General features: G+C 40.1%; 1 protein-coding gene across 1 annotated transcript in view; it reads right to left on the bottom strand.

Moving 5' to 3' along the window:
• adamts12 (ADAM metallopeptidase with thrombospondin type 1 motif, 12) overlaps positions 1–19,232 on the bottom strand; it is a 623,896-nt gene that overhangs the window by 194,486 nt on the left and 410,178 nt on the right. Inside the window, exon 14 of the mRNA XM_039750336.1 lies at positions 932–1,052. Coding sequence (XP_039606270.1) covers positions 932–1,052 — 121 coding nt within the window. The remainder of the gene's footprint in view (positions 1–931; positions 1,053–19,232) is intronic.

The raw sequence follows: 19,232 nt of genomic DNA, 5'->3' as shown, positions 1-19,232 counted from the left end.
GATAGATAGATAGATAGATAGATAGATACTTTATTAATCCCAAGGGGAAATTGTAGTAGGATTATCATGTATGCTAGTGTACCGCAAATCTTAAAATAAAAAATACATATATTATTACAAGTTAAGTAATAACTAAATGAATAATAAAGCATAGGCTGTGCATCCATCCATCCATCTTCTAAACCCAGGTCACCTTGAGCAGGGTTATATGGGGAAGCTGGAGACCATCCCAGCAAGCATAGGGTGCAAGGCAGGAACAATTAGACAGGATACCAATCCATCTCAGGCTAAAAATATAGACACTGTCACACACACATGTGTAGGGAGCAGTTGACGGACTCAACGAAGCGTGATAAGACAAAGAAAGATGGTTTGGTACAAGGCAATAATATTTCTCTCTTATTCAACAGAAAAACAGAAGAATAAATGTATATTTTAGAAGACTGGCAGATGATCTCGCTTCTACGCGCACAATAACAATGGCATTATTTCCGGCCCCACCTGATGACTTCACTTTTCCACGTTTTCCATGTCATTTGCTCCCTTCCGTTGTTTCCCAGCATTCCCTCTGTATTTAATTCCCTGCCAGTTCACTATAAAAATCCATTCACTTCCCGAAATGTTGTCCTCTGTTTGATTCGTTTATTTGAATGTTTCAGTCTGGAAATGCTTCTCTGGATCTTACACTATATGGGGCTTCCACCCCAAATCTTTACGAGTATGCTGTCTCTAATTCTTTCTTCACCTGCCAATTTAGCATCTCCAATTCAGCATACCTGCACTGGACATATAAACTGTAATCACTGCCACATTTTGTATGATATAATGGATTAATTGAAAGAGCTGTGTAACTTTTTGTGGACTTGATGTATCACGCTGAACCTAAATAACTAGACTTTCACACACACCTAGCCAAAACAGATGTAGTTACCTGTGCCTTCCTTCTGGTCAAACAACTTTTTCACAGTCTGACAAGTAGATCCATCTCCAAGGCAGACCCCACACTGATCCTCAACAGCATTGGAATCGATTGCATGGTCACAGCCTACAGCCTAAATCAATTCAACCAAAAAAAAAATAAAAAATCACTGAATTGAGCATTAAAACTGTATTTTCACAAAAATATGGAAATATCTTCATTTTAGAAAGAAAAACACTACAAGCACAGGAACCGTAAATGGAACAAGTAAAGGCTTATAATGACAACAGTCTGAAAATATAATGGGTTGATATTTACAAATACAGTAAGTCCCCTACATACAAACCTTCAACTTATGAACTTTCACAGATTCGAATGTGAAAAATTAAAAATTCTAGCATAACTTCAAATTTCACAGCAGCACATAAGTTAGATTGCATGTCTGGTGCTAAGCAGAGCGCAAATGCCTTTTCTGCAGCACCCCCTGGCAGCGCCTGTGGATCCCAACAGGGCTGCACCAAACTCCAACTCCCAAGAAGCCCTGCAGGAGTCCGAGGCACCGCTGGAACCCAGGGGGGTTGCCATCTAGCGTCCCGGGGGAGGTAACACTCTGGCCACGCTTGCTCTCCCGGTCATCCCAGCATGGAAGCATCCCGGCCGGGCAAGGGCCCAGGCCACACGCTATAATAAATAATTAAAAATGTTAACATAACCAGGAAAATTAAGTTAATGTAACTTAACTAACTAACATTGATTTCCCATTCTATGACTACAGTAATCCCTCCTCGATCGTGGGGGTTGCATTCCAGACCTCCCCGTGAAGTAGAAACCATATGTTTGTATGGTTATTTTTAGATATTTTAAGCCCTTATAAACTCTCCCACACTGTTAACATCATTAGAGCCCTCTATACATGAAATAACACCCTTTAGTCAAAAGTTTAAACTGTGCTCCATGACAAGACAGAGATGACAGTTCTTTTTCACATTTAAAAAAATGCAAATATATCTTCTCTTCAAAGGAGTGTGCACATCAGGAGCAGAGAATTTCAGAGAGAGAGAGCGAGATAAAAGCAAATAATCAAAAAATCAATACGTGCTGTTGCACACCGCGATAAAGCAGCCGCAACAGAAAGGAGCAATGTGAAGGTAGTCTTTCAGCATTTTTAGAGTAGCGTCCGTATCTTCTAGGCAAACAGCCTCTGTGCGAACAGCCCCTCTGCTCACACCCCCTCCGTCAGGAGCAGAGAACGTCAGAGAGAGAGAGAGAGTCCGAGAAAAGCAAACAATCAAGCACCGCTCGGGAAGCACATCACATATCATTGAGGATTTTTATTTAATACGTAATACATGCTCTGATTGGGTAGCTTCTAAGCCATCCGCCAATAGCGTCCCTTGTATGAAATCAACTGGGCAAACAAACTGAGGAAGCATGTACCATAAATTAAAAGACCCATTGTCCGCAGAAATCCGCGAACCAGTGAAAAATCTATGATATATATTTAGATATGCATACATTTAAAATCCGCAATAAAGTGAAGCCGCGAAAGTCGAAGCGTGATATAGCGCGGGATCACTGTACATTTGTATAAATTGTAATTTTTTTTGCCTTATCTGGATTTATTACATTTATTTATTCACTATGTACGATGTAAAAGGCTACGCGGAGTCCAGTACTTAACTGAAACTCTATGTATAACATTTTGTCTAAAAAGAAAAATTAGGACTATACCTATAATCCATCCATCCATCCATCCAATATCCAACCCGTTATATCCTAACTACAGGGTCACGGGGGTCTGCTGGAGCCAATCCCAGCCAACACAGGGCGCAAGGCAGGAAACAAACCCGGGCAGGGTGCCAGCCCACCGCAGGGCACACACACACATAATCACACACCAATCACACACTAGGGACAATTTTGGATCACCAATGCACCTAACCTGCATGTCTTTGGACTGTGGGAGGAAACCGGAGTACCCGAAGGAAATCCACGCAGACACAGGGAGAACAAGCAAACTCCACGCAGGGAGAACCCGGGAAGCGAACCCGGGTCCCCTAACTGCAAGGCAGCAGCGCTGCCAACCAACTGCACCAGCGTGATGCCCCGTACCTATAATCCTACAGTCTAAATGTTGCCAGTCTAAGTGTTGTTTCAGTATTGTATGAATGATGTTATAGGCTAGAGACCATAATCTTGCTAGTTACCCAAAACAAGTTCAGGAGCCATAGAACTTGGGAAATTGGAGGTAGGAGCTTTCATTTGAGAGCAAGTTCCACAAATTTGGTTTATATTTGTTTTCCATCTGAATTGATTTCTTTTGTCCACCTCTTTCAAAAAGCAATTGGCTTTAAAATGAAGAGCTGCTATATGAATCGGCCAGCACAACAGTAATGTTTGATGCCAATTATCTTCCAAGTAGTGATGATGATCCAGCCTTTAAGAAGGCAGGCCATGAGGATGCCTTTGAACTGCTTTCTGTGGTCACTCTAGATGCCATGATGCTTGGCTTAGCCGGGAGTTGAGGCCTTTTCTATAGAAAAACCAAGCATTTCGACTAGGAAAATGTAGTTCTGGAGAATGGTGACTTTAATATTGGCCATCTTTGACCAAGTGAGGATGCTGTGGTAGGTGTGGTGATTGAACAATTTTCCTGAATTAGCTTGTTTGCTGACTACAGTAGGGAGCCCAGTGCATGCTACCATATACAGCCTAACAGACTGCTAAATTGGTTTCCAAAAGTGCAGTTACCTGAAGGATGTTTTAGCACAGCTAATACAGTCTTCAGCCTTATGAAGGGATTAAAATGCTATTAGTTTAAGAGGCTTACTGGAAGTGATGCAGCTTTTAAGTAACTGAAATATGTAGACAAGACTGTGGAGCTCTTAAGAAAAGGCTAACATTAAATTTAAAATTTTATATTTAACAGGAGCTTAAAATGGTTCCATGCATGATCCAGATTAATAACAGACTGAGGGCTGAAGGAAGTTTCGCAATGATTAGCAGGAATGCTCTAGCAAATATTTGTACAGTATAGTGCCATGGCCACAGATTCATGCTCAGCATTGTGTGCTATTGAACAAGATTATACTATTAGGATAAAGAGGGTGTAGGACATCTGTACGAGGGGTACCCAAAAACAACAGGAATTTAAATAAAAAATGGTTTTAATAATTTTTACTTACTAAAACTTTAGTCTACTTCAAAGTACTCACTATGAGAATGAATGCACTTGTCCCAATGGTTTTCCCACTGGTGTAAAAAATTTTGGAACCACTGAAGAGAAACGTTGTCCGATGCCTGCAGCGATATTTCTTTGACTTCCTCCACAGTACACAAATGCTTTGCTTTGAGTTCTTTTTTCATATGCGGGAACTAGAAAAAGTCACACAGAGCAAGACCAGGCGATTAGGGAAGGTGGCAAGAACTCCAAGACACACAGAAATCAGTCAATTCAGAAATCTCTTCAATAGTCCAACGACTAATTGCAAAGTGAACTTTTTCAAGATTTTCGTCATTCCTAATTGTGGAAGGTTGTGCCAGATCTCAGTTAGTTTTCAAGTGACATTTCCTCTCGTTTAATGCGTGAGAACCACTCGTAGACCTGCGTTTTACTTAAAGCTTCCTCTTTAAAAGCAGCCTCAAGCATCACTATAGTTTGAGCAACTGTTTTCCCTAAGAGAAAACAAAATTTAAAGCAGACTCGCTGTTCTTTATGATCACCCATCACAAAAATTGCCGAACACGTTTAATAAGCACCAAGAAAATCCGACACGAAATGGCACACGAACAATACAGAGCAACGTCACTTGGCAGACTGCCACAGAATACTGTAAGTATGCTACACCTTCTGACGTAATTCACAACTAAGTCTAGATGCAGATTCTGGTTATTTTTGGGTACCCCTTCATATGTTCTGATATTGCACAGATGTCGAACTCCAGGCCTAGAGGGCCGGGTGGCTGCAGGTTTTCATTCTAACCCTTTTCCTAATCAGTGACCAGGTTTCACTGCCAATTAACTTCTTTTCCCTTCAGTTTAGTAGCCTGTTTGTAAGGATTCAGTCCTCTGACTTGATTATTTTCATCATTAAATGACAGGCAAAAAGAACTGAGACATGAAGTGAGCTGACAGATGACCAGGTAAATTGGGGCTTCAAACTCCAACCAGTTTCTTAATGAGAAGTCAATCCTTGCTGTTAATTAAACCTGTTATTTAATTCTGCAGCTTGTCCCTGCTTTCATTCTCCTACAGCAGACATTTCCAAAACTGTTGATTATCTGTTTTTACTTTCTTGTATACAAAGAATAGGGAAAATATTGTAATCGTCCAAAAATTCAACCTCGAGATTTTGAATGAATCTCGACGTTCTAGACCTCCCTGAGTCCGATTTACTTTCTTGTAGGGTAACTATTACAATCGACATAAAATTCGACATTTTAGACCTCCGAGTCTGAAAATACCATTTTTGGAATTATGTCTGTGCGTCTCTCTGTCTGTGTGTGTGTGTGTCTGTAAACACAACAACTTGAGTACACTTTCACTTAAGTCAACAAAATTTTGCATACAAGCTATTTCCGCTAACTGAAAGTGGTACTTTTTTATTCATGCAGCTGCATAGTCTGATTTATTCAACTTTACTTTTATAATAATTGTTCAATATATTATTAATTTGATTTTTTGGTGATGGTTCTTTAATGTACATATTATAAAAATATAATCATTGCCTTACGGTTTACTCCTCAAATATCCATCCCCATATCTGTGTATACGAGAAAGTCTAGAGAAGACCACTTAGTTTTTCTAAGAACACCATCAAAATTTTGTGGTGACCTCGGAGATCAACCTTACTGAGACCTCCACCTTTCTTTACTTCCACATATTGTGTGATGGGCACAGCTTAGCTGCTCATGTGGCAGCTCACTTTGTGTTTGATTATTGCTTGGCTGCTAATTAAGGAAAATGAAGCAACTAAGGGGCCTGAGTTAAGTTCATTAAAATTAATGTAAACGAAGTTAATTAGCAGCGAAAACTGGTCACTAATTAAGAAGACGGTGAGAATGAAAACCTGTAGCCACTGCAGGTTCAACACCCCTACGATTTTGTGTAGTGAAACATAAAATGAGGTGAGGACATCTTGTGGTTGCTGACATGCTGATTCTTGACTAACAAAGTGTATCACATTTATAAAAGTGGGCACTTCAAAGCTTATACTTGACAGTGGTGCTAAGCTTGCCACTTAGAGCAGTGCCCATATAGGGTTTTCACATTTTATTGTGTGAGCCACCACAGGCGCTCCAGCCACCCCAACCGAACACAGACATGAAGAGGCACAAATCCCAGGCTGAGTACATGTTTATTCCAGTGGGAAGCACTTTTTGCTCGCTCCCCATGGCACAGCACAGTACAACACTAAGCACCGTGTACAATGTAGCATTTTCTTTCTTTTCATTCTTCCTCCCTTCCTTTCTTTCTCTCTCTTTCCAACTCCAGTCCTCCCTAGCGAGCTTTGTCTTCTTCCTCCTAACTCTGGCCTCAAATGAAGGCGGGCGGCTCCTTTTATGCTGCACCTGGTAGTGCTCCAAGTGGCTCGTTAGTGAGGGCTGTAATCACTCCCAGGTGAGGTGGAAGCCCAACATAGCAGGGTTCTGCCGTCTCTGTAGGTCCTCCTAGCCACCCCCAAGGAACCCAACTGGGTTGCATCAAACTCCAACTCTCAGCGTGCCCAGTGGGAATCTGTGATGCCATAAGTACCCAGAGGGGCTGCCCTCTAGCATCCTGGTGTAAGCGATTCCTTGTGGATGCTCTCTCCCCGAGTCCTTCCATCCAGCTGGCATCCCAGCCATGGCTAATTGTCACAATTGTTATACATGAAATCACAGTTGGTTTAATTTTTTTTTAGCCATGAACAACTGAAAAAGACTCTTTGATGACAAAATGAAAACAGATCTCTGCAAAGGGGTGTGAATTAATTAGAAATATAAAACACAGGATCATTGATTGCATAAGTGTAATATGACACACCTGAATCATCACTAGCACAAAGACCCATAATTAGTTCAATGGAGATGACCTGTCTGAGGTTTCAGTTGATTGTGGTATAAATAACTTGTGTGGGGTGTGGTGGACGGCTGGGGCCCTTGCATGGCTTGGATGCCTCCACGCTGGGAGGACTTGGGCAGCCAGCCTATCCACAGCGTTACCTGTCCTGAAGGGCTAGATGATTGCAGTGGTGCCTAGGGCTCCCACAGAGCTTCGTGGGAGTTGGAGTGTGGTGCAGCCCTGTTGGGATCCGTGGGCGCTGCCAAGGGGGTGCTGCAATGGCTGCTGAGCCCTGGAGAACAGCTCTTCCACCACATCCGGAAATGCTGCCGGAAGTAGGGCAACAAGCACCTGGAGCACTTCCGGGTGCCTTATAAAATGAGCCAGCAGCCACTACTCGGTGAGCCAGAGTCGGAAGGATGGAGACGAAGCTTGCTGGGAGGAGTGGAGGAGAAAAGAGAAAGAGAAAAGAAAAGGGAAAAAGATTTGTGTATTTTGTGCTGTGCTTTGGGACTGTGTTGTGGCTTGTGGTGAATAGGGAAGACGTTACCAACAAGCGAAGAAGAAAAATAAAAATCATTTGTACTTTGAACTTGTGTCCTACACCTGTCTGTGTCGGGGTTGGCCTTTACACGGGTCAGTATGGTAGTCTAACCTACACAATGAGGATCAGAGAACACTCCAAGGAACTCCATGAAAAAGATAACTGAAAAGCACAAGTCATAGGATGGAGAGAAGAAAATATCCAAGTCATTAAATATCCTTTGGAATCTAGTTAAATCGGCCATTAAGAAGTTGGAGAAGTATGGCAGAGCTGTAAATCCTCATAGACCAAGCCGTTTACAAAACTGAGCGATCGTGCAAGAAGCAGACTAGTGAGGGAGACCAACAAGACATGATAAAGGAGTAAGTCTGAAGGAGTTACAAGCTTCAGTTGGTAAGATTGGAGGACTGGGTAGACAGCAGTCACATGTGACACAGCAGTAAACCTGATAACAGTCCACATTAAAATGGTGGCCATAAGCCCGTTAGCTATGTGCTTAACGTTCTCACTCTACTTACTGTTTTACTGCAAAAAAGAACTACAGTAATCCCTCGCTATATCGCGCTTCGACTTTCGCAGCTTCACTCTATCGCGGATTTTAAATGTAAGCACATCTAAATATATATCACGGATTTTTCGCTGGTTCGCGGATTTCTGCGGACAATGGGTCTTTAATTTATGCTACACGCTTCCTCAGTTTGTTTGCCCTGTTGATTTCATACAAGGGACACTATTGGCGGATGGCTTAGAAGCTACCCAATCAGAGCATGTATTACATATTAACTAAAACTCCTCAATGCTATAAGATATGCATCCTGCGCGGAGCTTGATTGTTTGCTTGTCTCTGTCTCTATCTCACCCTCTCTGACATTCTCTGCGCCTGACGGAGGGGCTGTGAGCAGAGGTGCTGTTTACACAGAGGCTGTTTGCTTAGAAGATACTGACGTGCCTCTAAAAAATGCCGCAGCAAACTTAAAAGCACAAGTATTGATTTTTTGATTGTTTGCTTTTCTTTGCGAGCACGAGCTCTCTCTGAAATTCTCTGCTCCTGAAGAGAAGATCTATTTGCATTCTTTTAATTGTGAGAAAGAACTGTCATCTCTGTCTTGTTATGGAACACAGTTTAAACTTTTGACTAAAGGGTGTTATTTCATGTCTAGAGGGCTCTAATAATGTTAACAGTGTGGGAGAGTTTATAAGGGCTTAAAATATATAAAAATAACCATACAAACATATGGTTTCTACTTCATGGATTTTCATCTATCGCGGGGAGTTCTGGAACGCAACCCCCGCGATCGAGGAGGGATTACTGTACAGTGCCTATAAAAAGAACTCACCACCATGGACATTTTCACATTATATTGTTATATAATAATGAAAAACAGTGGATTTAATTTGCCTTTCTTTATCATTGATCAAAAGGGAATGGCTCTTCAACATCAAAGTGAAAACAGACCTCTGCAAAGTGGTCCAAATTAATTACAAATATTAAACATAAAATCATTGACCACTTACTTATTCACACCCTTTAATAAGACGCCCCGAAACTGTCACAGATGGTATACGAAATGAAGGTCACCTGTCTGGGGTTTTAATATAATTGCCCTTCTGTGGAAGGTCCACCTTGTGGTGAGTCAGTATTATGGACTAACCTACACAATGAAAAATAGAATTCTGCAAAGGACTCTGTGAAAAAGTGATTGGAAAGCACACGTGAGGGGATGGAGAAAAAAAAATCCAAATCCTGGAGAAAAACCTGATGCAAGATGGATAAATCTTTATTTGTCCTAATGGGGAGTTTGCCTTTTCTACAGAATCTCATTAGATAGATAGATAGATAGATAGATAGATAGATAGATAGATAGATAGATAGATAGATAGATAGATAGATAGATAGATAGATAGATAGATAGATAGATATGAAAGTCATATAATAGATAGAGACAAAGCTACACAGGAATGGCTTAACAATGACAATGTTAATGTCCTGGAGTGGCTGAGTCAGAGTCCAGATTGCAATCAGACTAAAAGCCCAAGCTCTAATGTCAATTGACAGAATATTGACACACATTCCTGGGCAGTGCAGAGGTAAGAGCTGCAGCTTTATAACGGAAAGGTTGCAGGTTCGAGACTGGGGGCTCTGCATTTTGAGTAGTATGCTGCTATTATCATTACTATAATATAACCAGTAACGGCGCACTGTACGATAACACACTTGACTTGAGCATTCATAGTTTTCATCCTCTTTCTCTGTACGTTTAGCATTCGTTTGCTCAGAGGTTGATGCGCTTGCTGCTTCCTGAGCTGCTCGTTTTCTCCACCCTGGCGGCCCGCTTCTTCTCTTCTTGCATTTGCATCTTTTCGCAATAAAATTGATTAAGTCAGTGTTTGTGTTGCAATTACTTAGTACGTTTTCCTTAATTTTTCACTTAAGTTGGCAATTAAGCCTTCTATCTGCCTCAAGAATGATTTAAGATATGAAGAGGTTGGGGAAGTGACGAGCGCCATTGATTCTGCAATAAAATAAAAGTAAAAAGAGGACTAACCTTGGAAGTCAATCATCACCCCAAAAGTAGACAGAAATTTCAGGTCAATAGGTGAAATGGTTTGTAAGCTACAGGTGATTTAAAATCCTGGACAGACAAACGGACAGCCAGAGTAGTGTATTATATAAGAAGATAAAAATATACATTTGATTTGAGTCTGTAACACCCGGTGTAAATTTTGGCTTCGTGTAAAATGTTAGCGCTCTTTTTTTTATTATTTCGTTTTATTCTACCAGTGGCGTTCACATGGTACAACGAACTTGCCTCTCCCTCTCTGAGCTGATGGTGTTTATCTCCATTCTTTTCACAAGAGCAGCGATGTCCACAGTGGGTGCTGTGCCTGATGCCTGCTCAGAACTATTTGTTGTACCAGCGTTAAAAGATACGATGTCCCGTGCTTGGCACCATAAGTAAAATGGGACTTCCATCTGTAGGTAAAGTCACTTCAGTACGTGAGCAATTCGCCACGCTAGTATTTAGCGTATTTGGCAGTACCCAAAAAGAAGAAGCCTTTGATTTGAGTCTGTAACACCTGGTGCAAAGTTTTGCTACCTGTAAAAATATTGCTGAAGGGATATAAGCAGACACACAAATTTTGGTGAATCATGTCTTCTTGGTATCTTGTGGTGACGTGAATTATTTGTTTTTCAGTTTTATTCTTGTATAAAAGCACACTTGTTTCGTTATATCTTTGTGAAAGTATTTATTTTATATTCTAGTAACCACTTAACTTTTTCGATCTTGCCCATACTACACATTATGGTGCATGGTACTGAGAATGCAGGCAAGCTTCTTTTTTTTGGGTGCATACACCGTCAGCAGGGTACTGCCAGTACACTAATACACTGCCTAAACACTAACGTAGAGATTTGCACGCCTACTGAAGAGACTTGAGCTGCAGGTGAAAGTTCCCGTCCCACTTTTCTTTATGGTGCCAAGCAGAGCTGTGTTGCGGTACAGCAGGCAATTAGCCAGCAAAAACACTTTGAAGAAGTTGTCTGTTGTTACGGTCCAGTCACTGGACATCATATTTTTGATTGCCGGTACAATAAATAGTTCTGAGCAGGCACCAATCACAGCACCAACTACTGTTGTCATCGCTGCTCTTGTGAAAAGAATGGAGATACATGCCACCAGCACTGATAGGGAGAGGCAAGTTTGTTGTACCACGTTAACACCACTGACAGAATTTACACTTGATACACTTGAGCTCTGAGAATTTTGCGACTTACTTCAGCTCCGTTGGGTGGATGGGATAGAAGGCTGCTTGCTGCCTGTGCTGATTGACAAATTTGCAAAACAAAAGACGCTGATGGAGAGGTGCGAAAGAATTTAAGGTGGCCTGGGATTACGAATTTTTTCATAGCCTTCAGGGATTCTAGTGTTAAAAATCTGGGGACATAATGCATAATTATCTACTGTAGTCTTGATCATATCCTAAAATTAGATCAATCTAACCTCTGGTGACAAGTAACACAGCAAAGTTTATTTTGTTATACTTGTAGAATTGAAAGAAGGTATATTCATTTTTTAGTATTCAGTACCATTCTTCTTTATTCAAGTAAACAGCTATGCCTTATGGGATAAAAAAGGTTAGCTTTTCTTTTTTTTGCCATGTTCATGTTGCAAATAGTTCTTATAAATAAATAAATAAGCTACTGTCCTTTTTGAAGTAATTGTCACTGAGAAGATAAGCAGGCAATCAGCTGAACGTGACTCAAGTAGGGAACAGTCAACCTAAAACAAAACCTGCGTAAATGGCAAATTCTGATATGTAGTATCTGACAAACAAGCTAATGCATCATAGAGAAGGGAGCCTGAAACAGCACAAAGCGTATCATATTTCTGTCTGTGTGCTGCCAATGAAATGAACAGGTGCTAAGACATGCAGCAGGTGACAAAGAGAAAAATGAATCTTGTGTCACAATGCCAGATGGATGGTATTCAGAAGCAATATAGTACATGCGTAAAGCAAAAGTTAACACGCACATCATAAGAATTAGAAGTACATAATGAAACAGGATAAAAATAATCATTTCAGTTGATGCATTGTTAGCTCCCATGCCTGTGATGTTGGTGACAGGTTCTGCAATTTATTTACATAAAACTACCTTCTATTTTTTTGTTTCTGACAGTTGGTGAATGAACTTCTTTTTTATAAGTGTAGTGAAAGTATACGTGAAAGGAAAATAATTTGTCACTATAAGAGAAAGGTAGTAGTATGGCTTCTGAAAGAAACACACCACAACTTCTTACTTTTGCCCATGGCAATGCCACCTACTTGACAGAATGAATACTGCTCCAAATTAGGAAAGAAGAAATAATGATTTCCTTCAAAATATTTTTTCAGTCTCATATTGGGCAATAGGGCGGCACGGTGGCGGAGTGGTAGCGCTGCTGCCTCGCAGTTAGGAGACCTGAGTTCACTTCCCAGGTCCTCCCTGCGTGAAGTTTGCATGTTCTCCCTGTGTCTCTCCAGGTGCTCTGGTTTCCTCCCACAGTCCAAAGACATGCAGGTTAGGTGCATTGGCGATCCTAAATTGTCCCTAGTGTGTGCTTGGTGTATGTGAGCCCTGTAGTGGGCTGGTGCCCTGCCCAGGGTTTGTTTCCTGCCTTGTGCCCTGTGTTGGCTGGGATTGGCTCCTGTAGTTAGGATATAGCGGGTTGGATAATGGATGGATGGATATTGGGCAATATAGCAATAGAGGGTGTGCCATAAACAAAATATAATGACACGTTTTGTCAATTTTGCTTTAAACTTAATAAATAATCAACGGATAAAAGCAAAATAATTTCCTTTTCTTGGTTGACCTGGTTAGGGTTAGGGAATGTTTTTATTTTATACTTTAGGTTACTATGGGTTGTATTTTGTAAGCCATTGTGTTTTTCATGTGTAAGGACAACACAGTTATCACAATTCTACACACAGTAACAGATAGATAGATAGATAGATAGATAGATAGATAGATAGATAGATAGATAGATAGATAGATAGATAGATAGATAGATAGATAGATAGATAGAACTTTTCCAGAAGCTTTTTAAAAAATAAATACATAAATATATTTGAAAACAGCAGCTCCAGCTTGTTATTTCTTCAACAGGTCACAAACTAATAGGAAATTGTCATTGCTTGTTCCAAAGTCACATGGTTGAAGTCACCGCATATTATAACTGCAGGGTCAGACTGAGTTATTATTAAAGAGCTGGTGACAGATTTCAGTTGCTAGGTCCCCATTTGAATTCAATTGAATTAAAACCTTATTTATTTGCACAACTCTCTAGTACAAAGTTAAATGTTACGCACAATATGTAAGGCAGATTTCTTCCTCATTAAATGTTGAGCTTAATTTTAGTATACAACAGTCTGCTTACATTTACACGTTTCCAGTTTATTTTTTCAAGAAACTGTTTCCACTGTTCCTTAAGGATTGTGTGTGTTTAAATAGCAGATGGTGAGTGTTAAACAATAAGACTCTCTCCTACTGTATAGCAAGTTTCAAGAGAAAAAATCAGTTAACCATTTAAAACATGAATATAACCTTGTATTGGTGCCCACTAAGTAGTAATGCCATATTGCTACTATATGGAGTTAATATCACTTAGGCATATGTTACTTAAACCAGTCAATTCAAACTTTAGGATTACATTTATTGAGCACCTTCAGTCTTCTATTTTGTACATTAACATTCCAAGGAAATGTAGGGAATTTCTGATTTAATATATGCTTTCATGTAAATTAAGGCTCTTTGTTGTAATATTTCACCAACTGAAAGATAATTCATAATCTGTAATAATCATATTTGTTGTATTAATAAAAAACTTAAAACATTACATTCTGTATACACAGCACATACCTGTAGAAAATGCCATAAAGACAATCCTGTAATCAAAGCAAAGGCAGCCATGGTCAATTTTGCATTCATAACAACTAATGATGACCCAATCAACTTGACAAATGCTTTTCACTCACATCAAAGGTGATGTTATAGGCGGATTAGAAAGTGGATGAAATATGGGATATCTAAGTGATTTAAGTGAGGGATTGAAATACACATTGTTTGGCAGAATAATATAATTTTTAACTACAAATCAATGCAGAGTATAAACAACTGAACTATAGAGGAACTCACAATCATTTTAAAAGGGAACAAGTATCTAGATTATTTTGATTCACAGTTAGGGTAAGGACTGGAGAGAAAGGGGTGAGTCTTGTAGGGCAGATGAAAGATAGATAGATAGATAGATAGATAGATAGATAGATAGATAGATAGATAGATAGATAGATAGATAGATAGATAGATAGATAGATAGATAGATATTTTTTTTTTATTTTTAAAAACAAACTTTATTGACAAAAACATCAGTCAAATATACAACTTACACATTATATTATTATAAATAGATTTACATGTTAAATTTTTTTTTTTAGATAGATAGAGTGTAAAGGCATTATATAATAGATAGATAGATAGATAGATAGATAGATAGATAGATAGATAGATAGATAGATAGATAGATAGATAGATAGATAGATAGATAGATAGATAGATAGATATGAAAGGCAATATATAATATTTAGGGAAAGTAATATTCATGATAGGTAGATAGATATAAATGCAGTGTATAAAAGGCATTAATTGAAAGGTAGATTTAAAAATTACTGTATAGTTTAGATGGATTGAACTGAAAGGCACTAAGCAAGAGATGGGTATTGAAGATACTATATATGATTAATTAATGTAGAGATAGATGGGAAATACATTATTTAATAGTTATGGAAGGTAATATGCAGTGGGTACGGAAAGTATTCAGACCCCCTTCAATTTTTCACTCTTTGTTATATTGCAGCCATTTGCTAAAATCATTTAAATTAATTTTTTCCCTCATTAATGTTCACACAGCACCCCATATTGACAGACAAAAAAAGGAATTTTTGAAATTGTTGCAGATTTATTAAAAAAGAAAAACTGAAATATCACATGGTCCTAAGTATTGTGGTAGATTAAGGGTTTTCTCGCACCCTTGTACCCTCAGACCACTCGTCAGACACCAGATAAAAAGTCCAATTATTATTTATCATAATAATAATGTGCACAACGCACGCTCCTCTCCACAATTCTCAATAAACACAATAATACAATAAACCAATCCTCCACTCCCAGACGCTTAGCCACCCTGCCTCCCAACTCAGCTCGTCCATCTGGGAGCTCCCACAGTCCTTTTATATCCCCCGACCCGGAAGTGTTCCCAATCCAACAGTCCACAAGTCCTTATTCCTTCCGGGTCAGGGTAAACAATGCTTTTTCTCACCCGAAGCGTCGCTCTTCCTATGACCAACTTCCGGGTCATAGGGCACGAAGAACTCTTCGGTCCTCCCTGCAGCTCCCTTTCGTGGCCCCCATGGCATCCAGCAGGGCCTTAATTCTAAGCGGTATGTGTGGAGACAACCATCATCACAAATCATCACTTGTCCAATACAGTCCCCACAATGAAGCATGGCGGTGGCAGCATCATGCTGTGGGGGTGTTTTTCAGCTGCAGGGACAGGACGACTGGTTGCAATCGAGGGAAAGATGAATGCGGCCAAGTACAGGGATATCCTGGACAAAAACCTTCTCCACAGTGCTAAGGACCTCAGACTGGGCTGAAGGTTTACTTTCCAACAAGACAATGACCCTAAGCACACAGCTAAAATAACGAAGGAGTGGCTTCACAACAACTCTGTGACATTTCTTGAATAGCCCAGCCAGAGCCCAGACTTAAACCCAATTGAGCATCTCTGGAGAGACCTAAAAATGGCTGTTCACCAACGTTTACCATCCAACCTGACAGAACTGGAGAGGATCTGCAAGGAGGAATGGCAGAGGATCCCCAAATCCAGGTGTGAAAAACTTGCATCTTTCCCAAGAAGACTCATGGCTGTATTAGCTCAAAAGGGTGCTTCTACTAAATACTGAGCAAAGGGTCTGAATACTTAGGACCATGTGATATTTCAGTTTTTCTTTTTTAATAAATTTGCAACAATTTCAAAAATTCTTTTTTTGTCTGTCAATATGGGGTGCTGTGTGTACATTAATGAGGGAAAAATTAATTTAAATGATTTTAGCAAATGGCTGCAATATAACAAAGAGTGAAAAATTGAAGGGGGTCTGAATACTTTCTGTACCCACTGTAAATAATAGATGGACAGAGAGATAGGAATTAATGAAAGGCATTATATAAAGTATTGGTAAATATTCACTATATGAAAGGCATCATCTAATATATAAAGCAGAGTCGATGTATGTGTGTATGTTTGTTTGTCCGCCATACAAATCTGCACTGGGCATCCGATTGCCACCAAACTGGGGATGGGGTTCCTTTGTGACCAGCAGGAGGTCATGTGGTACAGTATGATTGGTTGGGAACAACGTTTGTGGTGAAGGGCAAGGCACCTTTTCATTGACACAGCGTTCGGCACCCATCCCCGTAATTATCATCAACAAGATGGCCTCACATTGCAACAGACATTTATGATGGCGCCATCTAGCGGCACCTTTGGTCTCTGTGCTTCGCTCTTTACCCATGTTTCTTTAAATTGCTAACAGATGGTGTAAAAGTCCAAGTATTAGAAGGCCGACTACTTTGATTGGGTGAGGAGGAACTGCCGTATGGATGTAAAACGTGAACGACCCAGTGCACGTGACCGGCTGACACACCCACGTTTCCGCGTGTCACACTCCCACACGCACTGATAGTGCTGTATTTCATTTGCCAATGTTCGTTCTATGGCAGCACATTTGAAGAGAGACTCGACTTAAAAAGACAGCATCCTTCCCCCGCCATTTTCCACACACACAGCAGCGGTTGTATATCACTTCTCTCTGTAGTTACCATCGCCAACGTCCGTTAGATGGCAGCATGGTTCAACACAGACGCTCCTTACTGTGTAATACCACTCGCCTTTGTGTCAAGACTTTCTATCCAAATATTATTGAAGCAACTATCATGACACGTTGCGCAAGACATGAAGACGTTTTCATACCAAGAATACAGCTGATTCCGAATGATTTACCCTTTGATTTCAAACTGCTCCAATTTCCTGTTCGTTTGGCTTTTGCTATGTCAATTAATAAGGCTCAAGAGCAATCGCTACAAGTTTCAGGCATCAATTTCGAAAATCCATGTTTTTCACACGGACAACTCTACGTAGCATGTTCTAGAGTGGGCAATCCTCAGAATTTGTTCATTTTCTCACCACAAGGGAAAACAAAAAATATAGTGTATCCAAAGGCTCTGGAATGAGCACTTATCTTTTATATATATTTCTTTTCCGGTTCGTCCTGCTTCCACCTCAAAATCGGTTTTGCCCACACGCAGCCGACACGGCATTTCTCGCCAAGCTTCTGAAGTACACTTACAAAATAAAGCAAACTCTGCATGCAGGGAAAATTTACTTCTCCAGCAAGATTCCATGCTCAGAACTATCAAACCCTTCGCTAAATCATACAAACACATGCATGAAATCGCTCAGTCCAATCCAACAGCATCTGTACGAATGCTTTTCGAGGAAAACCCTAGGCAGAATTTACGACGATACAATGCCCCGACATGTCACACCAATGTTACAGCGATTTTCTTCGGAGAAGATGGCGAACCGCCTGCCGAAAGGGACATTTGCATCTGTCCCATTGGCAACTCCTGTAAACAGATTCCCACGCTCAATATAAATTGCGATCCTATGGTTTACCCACTTTTATTCCCTTCAGACTAAATGTCATGTCAAGCACACTGTCAAAATCACCCAATCCCTCCGGTAAAGCCTGATGATGTCAGTATCATACTGAGGGGATGCTGCTCTGCAGCAGACCACTGGAAGGCTTGGAAGGGAAATTGGATGCAGTAAAATGCAAGGAAATCCTGGAGGAAAATCTGATGCAGTTTGCAAGAAACCCGCACTTTGAGACTTTTTGTTTTCTAGCAAGACTAACCAAACACAATGAAGACAAAAGAACTCTGTAAACAACTCTGGGAAAAGTTGATTAGAAAGCACAAGTCAGGGGATGGAGTCCTGGAGGAAAACCTATTGTAGTCCGCAAGAAACCTGCACTTTGGAAGAAGACAACAACCCCAAGCATAAAACCAAAACTAGACACGAATAGCTTAAAAACAACATTGTTATTGTCCTGGAGTGGCTGAGTCGGGGTCCAATTGAGAATTTGTGGCTGGATTTGAAAAAGGCTGTTCATTCATAGTCTCCGTGCAAGCTCACAGGGCTTGAGCAGTTTTCCAATGAAAAATAGAGGAAAATGGCGCTGTCCAGATGTGCAAAGCAGGCTGAGAGAAAGAGGCAGACCTGTGCATACAGACTGAAGGCTGTCATGGCTGCCAAAGGTGCATCTACTAAACACTGACTTAAAGGGGCTGAATACTGTACTTATGCAATGAATTATTATGTGGTTTATAATTTTAATTAATTTAGACCACTTTGCAGAGGTCTGTTTTCACTTTGACCTTAATGAGTCTCTTTCTGTTCATCACAGCCAAAGACAGCAATTAAACCCAGTATGATTTAATATTGTATACCGATAAAATGTGAAAACTTCCAAGAGGTGAACAGACACTGTAGATTTGGACACACATTCTGATCAAGTACACTTAATTATCAGCTTCTGGCATGAATGACCTGCAGTGCTAAGAATTGGCAGCAGTAAAGATTTGCCTACTTTTTCACATAATGGCTTTTGGTTCTTATGTTATTTTTGTGTTGAGTAAAAGGCAAAATAATATTTTGCTATGAGTAAGATCCATTTAATTTTAGGACTTAGGTCAGGAATAGATGATTGCAGATTATGTCTCCTTTTTTTTAAAAAAAAAAACTTATAGAATTGAAAGAAGACATATTTATTTTTAGAAATGACTGTGTTCAGTACCACACGTCTTTATTCAGGAAAGCAGGTAAGCCTTACGGGATGAAAGAGATTAACGTCTCTTTTCCTTCCATGATCGTGTTACAAATTTTTCTCTTGTTACTCAACACAAATAAGCTACTGTCCTTCTTGAAGTAACGGTCACTGAAAAAATAAAGTGCCAATCAGTGAATAACGTGAATAAAGAACAGAACTGTCAATCTTATAAATTATAGATGCCCAGAGTGTGGAAGGGCCGGGGGAGAGTGCAGTTGTGGGACAGTATCTCCC

The sequence above is a fragment of the Polypterus senegalus genome, chromosome 4 (genome assembly GCF_016835505.1).
Source record: "Polypterus senegalus isolate Bchr_013 chromosome 4, ASM1683550v1, whole genome shotgun sequence".
Lineage (NCBI taxonomy): Eukaryota > Metazoa > Chordata > Cladistia > Polypteriformes > Polypteridae > Polypterus > Polypterus senegalus.
This window is presented reverse-complemented; position numbering and strand designations above follow the sequence as displayed.